The sequence below is a fragment of the Kuraishia capsulata genome, genomic scaffold (assembly GCF_000576695.1).
Source record: "Kuraishia capsulata CBS 1993 genomic scaffold, Kuraishia_capsulata_scaffold_1, whole genome shotgun sequence".
NCBI lineage: Eukaryota > Fungi > Ascomycota > Pichiomycetes > Pichiales > Pichiaceae > Kuraishia > Kuraishia capsulata.
This window is the reverse complement of record NW_019172950.1, coordinates 2,269,991-2,282,669: the sequence shown is the minus strand read 5'-3', so window position 1 is coordinate 2,282,669 and position 12,679 is coordinate 2,269,991. Positions and strand designations below refer to the sequence as shown.

General features: G+C 46.7%; 5 protein-coding genes across 5 annotated transcripts; 3 read left to right on the top strand and 2 right to left on the bottom strand.

Annotated features, from left to right (window-relative positions):
- Window positions 1-3: 3 nt before the first annotated feature.
- On the bottom strand, window positions 4-2,700 carry KUCA_T00001230001 (uncharacterized protein; the record flags this gene model as incomplete). Its single annotated transcript, XM_022605847.1, has 1 exon — window positions 4-2,700. One exon carries the CDS (start codon window positions 2,698-2,700, stop codon window positions 4-6), a length of 2,697 nt encoding a protein of 898 aa, XP_022457275.1.
- A 243-nt stretch (window positions 2,701-2,943) lies between these two features.
- On the top strand, window positions 2,944-4,605 carry KUCA_T00001229001 (uncharacterized protein; the record flags this gene model as incomplete). Its single annotated transcript, XM_022605846.1, has 1 exon — window positions 2,944-4,605. The coding sequence occupies one exon, from the start codon at window positions 2,944-2,946 to the stop codon at window positions 4,603-4,605; it is 1,662 nt and encodes a 553-aa protein (XP_022457274.1).
- A 518-nt stretch (window positions 4,606-5,123) lies between these two features.
- KUCA_T00001228001 (uncharacterized protein) lies at window positions 5,124-8,618 on the top strand (the record flags this gene model as incomplete). The annotated part of the gene is made up of 1 exon (XM_022605845.1): window positions 5,124-8,618. One exon carries the CDS (start codon window positions 5,124-5,126, stop codon window positions 8,616-8,618), a length of 3,495 nt encoding a protein of 1,164 aa, XP_022457273.1.
- A 250-nt stretch (window positions 8,619-8,868) lies between these two features.
- Window positions 8,869-10,401, bottom strand: KUCA_T00001227001 (uncharacterized protein; the record flags this gene model as incomplete). The annotated part of the gene is made up of 1 exon (XM_022605844.1): window positions 8,869-10,401. The coding sequence occupies one exon, from the start codon at window positions 10,399-10,401 to the stop codon at window positions 8,869-8,871; it is 1,533 nt and encodes a 510-aa protein (XP_022457272.1).
- A 222-nt stretch (window positions 10,402-10,623) lies between these two features.
- Window positions 10,624-11,535, top strand: KUCA_T00001226001 (uncharacterized protein; the record flags this gene model as incomplete). The annotated part of the gene is made up of 1 exon (XM_022605843.1): window positions 10,624-11,535. The coding sequence occupies one exon, from the start codon at window positions 10,624-10,626 to the stop codon at window positions 11,533-11,535; it is 912 nt and encodes a 303-aa protein (XP_022457271.1).
- Between the last annotated feature and the right edge of the window lie 1,144 nt (window positions 11,536-12,679).

Here is a 12,679-nt window from a genome sequence, read left to right as displayed (position 1 = left end):
TGGTCAGTTTTTTTTGCCAAAGAACTTGCCGAAGTTTTTGAAATTCTCGTTGATATTCAGCTTGTTATCCCCACTGAAAGTCTTTGCAAAGTTCTTCTCCAGCTGGCCTTTTGTGTTCAGCAAGGACTGTTTGTCGATCTTGATGCCCAGGTTATTGATGGAGTTTCCAACTGGTGATGGGGAGTTCGAGGTGCTCGCAAACAGGTTGGGGAAAGTAAGTGCACTTTGAGGAGAAGGTGAAGCAAATCCCGCGGAAGGCTGTGATTTTGGTGATCCCATAGAAGCTGGCCCCGTTTGCACAGCATCCACATCAAGATTTTCAAGGAAGGAATATGACTCCTCCAACGGCCTTGGTGATTCCTCAGTTTTCTCGCTCGTGTAGTCCAGCAATTGAGACTTGAACTCATCCAAATACTTGAGTCTCTGTTTCTGATCTGATTGAAGGGATGAATTCACAGCACCTTTCAGCTGCAAAACTTTGTAAAAGTTTGAAAAATTCTGGTCCCCCACAATGATAAAGTAGTTTCTGACAAAACTGTCTATTGGCTTGAGTCTGGTCATCAGTACCTTGAGAAGAGTTTCGGGTTTCCCCACTGTTTGGGTAATGAACTTGTGAAACAACTGAGATTTGGAGATAGGTTTTGTGTTGGTAGGCGACCGCTGGTCTGGGGCCAGATTGGGAAGCTCCAAGAACATTCCTCTCAGAGTTTGAAGATCTAACAAAAACTGCTCCGCCATGATCTCATTGACAGGCCTCAATCTGCAGATGTTTTCTGTAAATTGTACCAGCACCATCTCCACTGTCTTATCAACAAAGTTCCGTATGTACAGCTCCCTGTTGAAGCCCGGGAAGATGATGGAGCAATTATCTATCAAGAGGGTCTTCAAGGTGGAGACATAACGTGATTCACCTGTCACATCGGATAAAACCTTCCAATTTTCATTTCTCATCTCCCTCCACGCGAATTCCATGTCATTCTGTACTTTGAACAGTAACAAATTAAGACAGTTGTTCACCAGAGAAAGATATGAGTCCTTCACCGTTTCGAAGGAAAACTTCTGGGCTAACTCTGGAGGCTTGATTATGGAAGCAAGCTTTTCCTCCAGCTGAGAAACCGTCAAAGAACAGTAATCAGCAGTGTTCAACACCAAACAGATATAGCTTATGGACTCAGCATTGGCCTCTTCCGTGCTAGAAGATATCCTCTTGGTATCAGGCAAGATTGGCTCCAATATTCTTTGCTGATAGTATATCAGATATTTGACGAAAATGGACGACAGCCTTACCAGGGGTTCACCCTGAGAGAGTTTCGACAATTGATTCAGCATCTGTCTGTACACTCTAAACAACTCGGCTGAAGAGTCCAAAACATTCAAGGATGTTGCTTCATCGGGAGAGTCCTGATTCCCGCTTCTCTTCAAATGATTGGCTGGGTTCACAAACTCCACAAACTTGTCATCAAGTACCTTAGACTGGTGGTCAATCCAAATATTTAGGTACGGTTCAAACACACTGGAGATTCTCTGGTCAAACCTGAGCTTTGGATCAATTCCACCATTTGCTTCTTCGACCGCTTTACGCTGATCGAAATCCCCATAATACTTGAACTTCTGGTTAAGGAAGGACTCGAACTCCAGAGTATCCGACAATGCCTTCAGAAGAAGATTAACATCCACTCTATTACCGTTGCTCCCATTAAGTCTGGTCTCCTTGTCAGTGACTTCCTTGAGATCTTTCTTCGTCAAATCACAGAACTTGGAGGTCAACTCTAGACTCATATGCCAATCTTCAGGAAACATCTGCGTGTGACTTTGCTCAAAATTGCTCAATATCCTCTGGAAGAAAATGAACCGTCTCTTCAGGTTATCTAATGAACCCGCTTCTTCAGTACTTTTGAAGATAGTAGTGATCTCGCGAAGTTGTTTGGTAACGTACCAATTCGAAAGCTTATCATGGTATGCCTTCCCCAACATATCCAGAATCAAACAGGCATTCACCAGATCTGGATTTCTGAGATCGCCATCTGACTCTTTCTCGAAATCGTTGAAGATCTCATCTATGATCTTGTTGCGCAAAGAGCCAATTCGTTTGTTCAACACACTAATATCATCTATGCTCTTATAGCTCTGGAAATGCTGCATCAGATCCAGAACCACACTCAAAAGCTGGCTGATCTCTCTGTAGTTCTTATTGGGTACATTTTTGTCGTTTATCAGCTCCACCAAGCTCTCGTAGGCGGTGATCAGCATCTGTAGTCTCTTCAAAATCGTCATTGAAAGAGTTAGGTTCTTCTTGCAATTGTCCAAGGTCTTGATATTAGAAGTCATTGAATTGATAGTCGATCCCGTTGACTCTGCCAGGAACTTCGTCTCGTCGAATTCTTTGATCAAACCCACAAGTTGTGTCTCTAGCAGTGAGAGACTTGTATCAGAGTTCTCGTTGGACTTGATGAATTCCTGATACTCCTGGTTGTTTTTCGAGATCGCATCTTCCAACTGACTTTTGTACCTATTTGTATGCGTGATAAGCTGATCCAATTCACCCAGCGAAGAAGGTGAATCGAATAGCAGGAGAACATCATCCATCGGATCGTATTCCGTGGAGTCAATACCGGGAGCCTTCCTGACAGGCTTTTTGCTGAAGCGCTTCCCACTAGTGAGACTTTCTTTAAGACTCTGATTTCGCGTGAGCGATGTCATGATTGAATGGACTTGCTTGTTATTTTGACACTCTGTCTTGTTCTGTTCTATCAACTGTTATCGCTTGAGTATCAACCGGCAGCTCCAAATTTGGTAGTGTTAAAACCAAATATGAAGGTCGTGCAATGAACCAGTTCACGCCCGCCAAACGCGTTGAACGCTCGTGGACTTTTTCTTGTCCAACAATCAGTTCTCAAAACCAGCGGCAAATCACTCGACATTCACACAAATCAACCAGAAAATATGTCGTTGAGAATGCCGACCGCCCCCAATGCGGGTTTATTCAAACAGGGCTATCAAACCCACTCAAACGCCGATGGCGCAGTCAATAGAAATATTCAGGCTTGTCGAGAGATCAGTTCCATGGTTTCAACGTCGCTTGGACCTTGTGGAAAAAATAAGATTGTGGTTAACCATCTGTCCAAGATCTTTATCACCAATGATGCTGCCACGATGCTCAAAGAGCTTGATGTTGTTCATCCTGCTGTTAAGGTTTTGGTAATGGCTTCTGAGCAGCAAGAGCTGGAGATGGGCGACAACACCAACTACGTGCTAGTTCTGGCTGGCGAACTTCTCCATTTGGCAGAGAAGCTGATCACTTTGGGTTTGACACCTACTGACATCATTCAGGGCTATAAACTGGCTAATACGCTCACCTTAAAGGAGCTGGAGACTTTGTCTGTGGATACTGTTCAAGATGTGACTCAGAAATCGGAATTGCTCAAGCTGATCAAGCCGGTGATTGCCTCCAAACAATACGGATTGGAAGATTCTTTGAGCGAACTTGTGGCCGAAGCCGTGTTGAACACACTTCCAAAGAAGAACCCCAAAGCGTTCAACGTCGACTCCATCAGGGTGGTGAAAATCATGGGTGCCTCCCTGGACTCGTCGTTTGTGGTAAAGGGAATGGTCTTTCCAAGAGAACCAGAAGGCCATGTCAAGAACATCACAGAGAAGAGCAAGGTGGCCATCTATACCTGTCCAATAGACATTTCTGCCACGGAGACAAAGGGCACAGTGTTGCTCCACAATGCCAAGGAGATGCTGGATTTCAGCAAGGGCGAAGAGGCGCAACTGGACCAGATGGTTAAGGAGATCAGTGACAGTGGTGTCCGTGTCGTTGTTGCGGGTGCTGGAATTGGAGAACTCGCGTTGCATTACCTGAACAGATACAACATCTTGGTGCTGAAGGTTCCGTCCAAGTTCGATCTTAGGAGGATCTCGAGAGTGTGCGGTGGTGTTCCGCTTGCCCGTTTGGGAGCGCCCCTTCCAGAGGAGTTGGGATCCGTCGATATCGTCGAGACTAAGGAGATTGGTGGTGACAGAGTGACTGTTTTCAGACAGGACCAGGATTCATCCCTGACCGCTACCATCGTGATCAGAGGTGCCACGAAGAACAACCTCGACGACATTGAGAGAGCCATTGATGACGGTGTTTCTGCCATCAAGGGAGTCTTGAAGGACAACAGACTGCTTGCCGGTGCCGGTGCTGTCGAGGCAGAGCTCGTGAAGAGAATCACTGCCCATGGAGAAAAGACCCCTGGATTGCTGCAATTATCCATCAAGAAGTACGCCGAGGCTTTTGAGTTTGTTCCACGTCTCCTCTGTGAGACTTCTGGTATGAACCCAACAGAAGTGCTTCCCCAGTTGTATGCCGCACACAGCGGTGAGGATTCCATCAGACAGGGAATCAACATCGACGCCGAGTCTCCAGCCGAGGCCGTTTTTGACATAAAGACAGAGCAGATCTATGACCTGTTCGCTGCCAAGAGAAACGCCATCAACTTGGCCACGGATGCTGCATGCACCGTGCTTAGTGTTGACCAAATCATCGTGGCTAAGAGAGCAGGCGGTCCAGTGATGCCCAAGCAAGCGAGACCGGGTAACTGGGATCAGGCTGACTGAGAAGCTGAGCACTCACGTCTACGTAATTATACCGAAAAAAAACTACCAAGAAAAAGATAAAACAAGCAAGATCTGTAGATCTGTGCCAAATATTTCAGCCACACCGTAAACGCACGACCCCGCCATCAACCCCTCCGGTATCTCAACCTCTCCCACTTACGCGAACGCACAGCCTGTCCTTGCCTCATATCCAAAAAGCTTGGCCACACACACGCCCACAACACTTTGCACGTAGCGTAAACAAATCTTGCTTGATCTGCTGCCATACTTTGCTTTGGATCGACTCAATTCAATTGGCCGTGTTTTGCTCATTTTTGCTTTGTTGACGTGTCCAATCAGCTGCAAAGCGCGATCTCCGATCTGATCTGATCTGAGCTGAAACGGGCTATCCACTAACGTCTGTGAGCATCCTTCGGACATCTGCAAGGGGCCTCAAAATTTCAGCCACGCCGTTCCATCGAATTTTTTCACAATAAACCACAACACAAACCGTTTTTTCAAATTGAGAGATTTATCCAATGGCATTTATCTCGAGAAAGCTAAAGAAGAAATCCTCCAAGGGAGGATCTGATGATTGGGGTACGGGGAGACCTGGAGATGGGTCCAAACACTCGCCTTCCAGTACCATTTCTAGCAATGCCGAATTGGTCCCGACCGCGGCTTTTCAAAAGAGCATTCGTGCGGGTTCTGACAGCGGGAGATATAACTCAGCTCCAAGATTGTCCGATCACGGAGAAGCTCCTTCGACTATGAAGCTCCCATCTCAACAACAGCAGTCGCTGCAGAATACCCCCACTTCGGGCTATTATGGATCGCCAACTCAAACAAACCCGAGTCCGTCATCTTATGGTTCCTCTCCTACTGTTGCCATGCCTGGTTCGCTACCGGGTTCTTACAGTGCTGGGGGATCATACTCCCAACAGACTCTTAGACAAGATGCCTATTACCCGAACAGAATGCAGGGCACGCCTCCTCAACAATACTCCTATCCGCAGGGTGCAAATCAGCTCCAGCATCCTCAGCATTCTCAGCAGCGGCCAGTCTCATCTCCTATGAGAACGCCGTTAGCTTCTCCGTCCAACAACCACTTCCCTGCTCAGCAGAGTCAGTTGCATACTGGCGAAGTCCATAGACATAGTCCAAAGCTGCAACAGTCACCATACAGGCCTACCAATTCATATCCTCAGCTGGCGTCACCGCCCGCTTTTGGATCATCGAAGCCGCAAGACCAGATTGCGGGAGGTCCATGGAAGAAGAAAAAGCTTATCAACTCACCGTTCCCCAGATTCAGCCACTCGGCTTCGTCTACTACCTCCGAGGATGGAGCTATCTACGTTATGGGTGGTCTGAGAGACGACCAGGTTTACGGCGATATCTGGATGATCTCTCCCACTCAGAAGGAAAGCATCAACTATTCGTATTTTGGCCAGCCGGTTGAGAACTTTGACAGAATCCCTATTCCACGCGTGTGGCATGATTCTGTGCTCGTTGGGAATGCGTTCATCGTTTTTGGAGGTGATACCATTCAAACTACCCCTTCTCATGAGCTCGACAACAACCTCTATTTCTTCAATATCAATTCATTGAAATGGACGATCCCCAAGCCAACAGGCCCCAGACCGCGTGGAAGATACGGACACAGAATCGCTGTGGTCAATTTCCAGCTCTCTGAAGAGTCGGATGCCTGGCTGAGCTACTTGTACCTATTCGGAGGAGAGCTCGACAACAAGTACCTGAACCCCAAGCTGGATCACGAGTACTTCAACGATATGTGGTGCTTTGATCTGTCAAACTTCAGAAAGCCAACGACTCAATGGAGACAGGTTATTCCTAAGGAAGGCGCTTTGGTTCCTCCTCCTCTGTCTGGTCATACCATGACCGTGTACAACGATCGAGTGTTCGTGTATGGTGGTGTTTCTGATGGTGTGGTATCTAACAGATTGTTCTGCTTCAACCCCGTGGAAGAGTCCTGGAGCGAGTGCGAGATTCGCGGAGACTTTATGCCGCCTCCATTGCAATCTCATGCTGCCACTTTGTACAAGAACCTGCTGTTCATATATGGAGGCAAGGGAGGGGACAAAACTGCTTCAACGCTTCTGTTCTGCATTGATCTCAAGACCCTTGCTGCTTTCAGGCTTGAAACAAACTTTTCAAACGGACCAGGTCCTCGGTACGGTCATTCTATGACCGTCGATGTGCTGAACAGCAAGCTGATAATCATGGGAGGAGAGCAGGCAGATGACAACCTTGACCATCTGGACAGCTCTAACGATGCTGTGGTAAACTATGATGCTCACACAACGGCGATCTACGAGTTCGATTTGACTTTGCTCAAGGACTACATCAACAAGTCGGACTTGGATTCCTTGACCCTGCTTGATTTCCCAATTGATAGCGAAGAGGACAACCAATCAGCAGACTTCGACGATGCTGCTAGTGAACTCAAGAATATTGATTCTGTTGAGCCTTCGGAAACCGATGATTTTACCAGTGCAGTCTCGTCCACTCCATTAACCCAACCTCAAGAATTTGAGGAAAGAGACATCTCCCCCGTAAAAGATGCTTCTCCAGCTTCTCCAGCTTCGCAAGGACAGCCTCTTTCTTCTGCGAGGGAACTCGAAATACCTTTTGAAGGCTCCAAGACAATAAGTACTTCACCAGTGACCATTTCCAAGAACCAGGCCAGTATTACTACTGTTGGGACTGCGGCCGTTGCCGTTGTTGCTGGAGTCTCGCATGCTTCGAGATCTGGGACTTCTCCAACGTCTCGCGATGTTTCGGGTGCTAACAGTAACAGAGCAGCCTCAGAAGAAAAGCTCAGCGCTTTGACACAGATGGTATCTAATCTCAAACTTGAGATGTCTAATAGAGTGCAAGAGGCTGACCGGAGAATATCCGAGCTTGAGAATACGAGATCCGAGAACGAGGTCAAGATTCAACAGCTCCGTAATGAGATTTCAGACAAGGATGAGCAGTTGGCTCAGCTGGATCAAAGTTCACGCTCTTTAAGTGCTGAACCAGAAAGTGTATCTGCACTGAGAAGGTCCAAGGTTGAATTGGGAACTCAATTGGCAAGTTTACAGACAGAGAATGCCTCTTTGAAGAAGCAGGTTGACGAATTCAACCCACAGTTCCAGAAGCACGTCTCTGACCTGGGTTCTCTCAACAGCATAGTAAAGTCACAAAGTGCCGTCATCGAGAAGCTCCAGGCTTCTCTCATTGGTGAGTCAGATCTCAAAAAGGAGGTCAACGAATGGAAAATGAAATATGATAATCTATTGAATGACCACGAGAACATCAAGTCAGTATACCAACTGAATCTGCCAGATGATGTTGAAGGAGATGAAGCAGCTCCAAAGGATGTTCACTCGAAGATCAATGATATATCTGCTAATGTGGATAGTATTCTAGCATCTTGGTCCGACAGAGGAGTCTCAACCAGAGACAGTTCGGAAAACGATAACGAGTCCTCTCTAGGTCAATTGAAGGCACATATTTCAGAGCTTCTGGAAGCAAACCAGGAACAGGAGACCAAGTTAGTTGGACTGGAGAAGGAGAAAAATGATCTTGAGGCCAAGGTAGTATCTTTAGAAGAGAAACATACGGGCTTCAAGCAAACTCAAGATGCCTCCGTAAAGGAGGCTGAAGAGAATCACAAAAAGCTGATGCATACATTGAACAACACTTCCAAGGCTCTGAATTTGTCGCACTCTGAGGTCGAGAAGCTCAGGGACTTGAACAAAAAACTGGTCTCTGAGAATGAGAATCTCAAGCTTTTCAAGGCCAGTCACAGATCATCTTCAAGGAGTGCTACTCCAGTTATTGGAGCCTTTCCTGAAAATTCAACACCAGCTGGAAATGATGTTGATGCCGCGGAAGATGAGGACGATGTTGTTAATCATTACGATCTCAAAATCAAGGATATGGAGGCCGACTTGTTCATTGTGACTCAGGAGCGTGATCAATTGAAGGAGGAGGTCCATGCCTTGAAGAAAAAGCTGTTCGGGAGATGATGAAGCTGGATGTCTTCCTCTTTGTAAACTCTACTTAATAATAATAATATTTATCAGTATCACTTCCATCTCTAATGGTAATATATAGTCGTGACCTATCCTATCTACTGGTATTTCCGATAAGTTCATCCCAATTTCAATCAACCTACACGCATATCGTAATACCTTATTATTCACACATTATTGTAAAACCACAAATTCCCGTTACTCTATGTCATTCCCCATGTACACCAGTTCCGTTCCATATATCTCACACTGCACTGACCTCTTCTTCTACATCACCAACTGTAATCAAATCACCATCGTCCGTGATCACAACATTGGCAAAGCCATCCGGGGACTCGTTGTGTCCTTCTCTCCCATCTGCCACCACTTCCGGAGGTTGTAACGAGGCATTCGATCTCTTCTTGTGCAATCTCGAGTATTGTCCGTAGTGTGTTCTGTTGGAAACAGAAGGAGTTCTGGTTCTATTTTGAATTGGACTGGTAGGAGCTAAGTTCGCATTATTTCCAGAACGCAGCTTTCCCGGCGAGAATGTCCTCTGCGTCTCAGGACTGTCATCCGAGTCGTCATGACTCAAAAGGTTTGACTTAACCTCATTCACGAAAGACCACAATTGGTTTGTCATGGAATTCACGACCTCCTGCGACCTCGAATTGTTATGGGCCAGACTCTTAATAGGCTCATTGATCTCCTTTGAATACTCCAGGTTATCGAATGAAGAAGAACTAGATCCCCTCGATGAAGATTCTCGCTCTTTATCTTCAGAAACTGTGGGAATATGTAGCTTCTCAAACTCGTTCTGTATTATGGTATCGAACTGCTGGAAAAAGTTTAATGGCTTCGAAAACAGATTGTTTCCCCAGCCTTTCGTCTCATTATTCGAATATTCCGAGTTTTCAGAGTAACCAGAGTTTTGCCGACCGCCGAACTTGAGGTTTCTTCTCACTGGGGACTGCGATCTCGGCCTCAGAGGCGATCTCGAGCCGTTTCCGGAGTTATTGCCCGGCAAATTGAAAAAGTTTGGCCTCGACCCCTTGCTGGCGTTAGAACTGGAGTTGATACCACTTTGCATCTGTTCTACCAAAGCACGCTCAACTTTCTTCTTTAACCGCTCAAGGTCACGTTCCATAGCCCGCTTTGTCTCGATCATTTCCTTGATTTTCTGACCAATTTCTAGCACATCCATCTCCTTGGCAGCAAGCATTCGTAAGTTATTGGAGAGGTCATCCTCATTCTGGACCTCTACACTTGATCTCTTCGGAGTTGTTGGAGGCGATGCGACATCCTGAAGCGCAGTCGGCTGCGGAGATGTGGTGGGAACATGCGTGAGATCCGGGTTATCGGTTCCTACCTGTCTGCTTGGTGAACCTGGGAGTGGGGTCGACTTCAGAACTATTGGAGAACTGAGTCCGGATTGAGCCACCTCCTCTTTCGGAAGTGCAGTTGGGGTGTCGAAGCTTTGAGGCTGGGGCGTGCTTAAATTGAACGGCTTGTTCCCTCCAAGTACGTTTATTCCCAGTCTCAGACCAGTTTTCTTCACCGACGAATTTGCGAACGGCGTAGCCGGACCTGACCTAGGTACTGGAGTTTCTAAATTCTTTGGGGCGCCAATTTTGATATCAAACGGCTTCAGTTTGGGCGTTTCTGGCTTGTCTGCTGTTCCCAAACGCGCCATACCAGACCCAGCTCCCCCGGTGGGATCTGGTGATATCTGATTGCTCGTTTCCGAAGACGAGGAAGACGACAAGACTGGATGTAGCGACTTTTGATTCAAATCCATAGCAACAAAATTGCGAGCTTTGAAGTATGTGGACAAAGAAAAGCACCAACCCCGTCCCAGATAAGACCCGCGTCAAAGAGGGAAAATATTTGGGTTGGAACACGACTGTTTATTTGGTTCATGCACGCAATAAAACTGATGATAGATGGTGATAAATGCCTAGTTGGTGATAGAATAGAGATGGGTTATGTATTGATGAACAGAGTCCATTTGTGATTTTTGATGTCACAACTTCAGAAGATACAGTCACGGGCGGGGTTTGTAGCCAAGACACGACTGGCCTCGAAATACAAGGACCACCCAATTGGAACCAAGTGTTTTGTTAATCTGCTACGGTCTGCTCAAATTCCTTCGCCGACAACCACTATAGACGAAGATACCGTGGGTGATGTGTTGATGAAAATAGCCAATGAGCAATGGGAGACGCCTGTGGTTTGTCTCCCTGTCACTAGCATTGATACAGACAAGAAGGGACAACTGTCATTGGTGTTTAACTGCTGTATGAGCGAAGTTCTGTTCCAATGGTGTTTGTCCAATCAGACAATAATGATCACCGTAGCTACATGGGCTCTGCAAGTGCTAGAGTATGGATTACAGGTGCGATTTGATGATGTTCCGCCAAGTTTCCCCAAAATGAAATGCAAGGGAGAACTGATCACGGAGGCCGAGGTGGATTTGAGTCCCACGGATGAACCGATGGAGTCGATAGAACAGGAAATAGAACAGGACCAATCCGGGGAGTTGATTGAATTGCGATTACCCAACTCGGGTATGAGGAATTTGCTGATAGAGGAGGTCGACGATCGTGATTCTCGGCCAAAGGTGGAGCTGGTTGGGGCAGAGACGGGTAGCAAGCCCAGTCGCCCCAATGCGGAGCCAGAGCTGGAAATATCCTTCCAATTCGTTGAATTGGACGAGTCGATGACACGGGAAGGATTTAAAAGAAGGTATGCAGTGGAATATAGCAGGCCTATTGATCTGGAGCTGGTACACGACTCTAAAATGGCAGAGGTGCAGGTGGTGAACTCGAAGACAGGCAAATCGGTGTTGAAAATACCTGTTTCGGAAACTGTATCCGAGCTACGAAGCTTTCAAGTGGATAAGGAGCGAAGGTTGTACATATTTTTGAAATAACAGGGTCTCGAAACATTCTTTCAAAGACTTGTGCCCTGAACCGGCGTGCCATTCATCCCAAAAAGGAAGGAGAGCTTGTACAAAAGCAAAGTCAGTTAAGAGTCAGGGGTGTGGGGGTGGAACTGATCAAGGCGCGGTGTAAATAAGAGGTGGGCAGAGGGGTAGACGCCAAAAATGCAACAGGGGCTAAAAGTGGGGCCTGATCCAACAGGAGTCAGCCATAGAAATGGAACACATTTGGATAATGCAATAGGAGTCAATAAATTTGCGATAGTGAACAAGAGTAGGCTTGAAATTGCATAACATCATCTGACGTCTTCACCGGATCGAAGGTCCAACAATGCTGCCGGCAAACTCGGCCCACCAACCAAGGTGAGATCTCGGGGTACGTCAAAGATTCCCGTAGTGGAAGGGAATGCAGGTCTCTGGAATCAGGAGGGGTCTCCTGGTAGTAAAATTTGTTTCAATGGTGCTATCGGTGGATAAGGTTGTGCAAGGGGTTGGTGTTTAGGGTTTCGTAAAGGCCATCGGACCAGTTTATTGGACGCTGGTTTTGTAGCTGTGTCGCTGCTGCGTTTTGTAATGGTTTCTGTGACAAGGACTACGGGCTTCGCCGAATATGCATCCCTTCGTCACATTTACGAACAATAGTGTCAGAATTAGAACAAATGCACGCCCAAATCCCGATACCAAAGACCATATACAACGTTGCACAGAAGGGGGATACAAGGCGACATTTCGGTTGGGTCCGACATAACACGCTGTGTCCAAGTCTATATTTGACGCGTTCGGATGACTAGAGCAACCTAGACGACCTTGACGACCTCGACAACATCGATGACGTCGAAAAACAATGTGCGCCGTGCAACACGAAACAAATCCGAACTCTATATTTCGAACCACAAATAGCTGCAAAAGCACCACACTACACCACTTTTGCACTCCAATTTCCACTATGGCATCGGGCGCACAATTTTTTTGGTTTCACCAAGCGGCGAGGTGAGGGTGTGCCATTCGCAATTTAACCACCGTTATGAGGGGCCTTTATGCGGAAATGGGCCGACCCCGAATTAGTGCCCATGGGGTGATGCGCCCATGCCTCTGGCGAATATTTTGAAACAGTGCAGTAGCAAAGTAATTATTT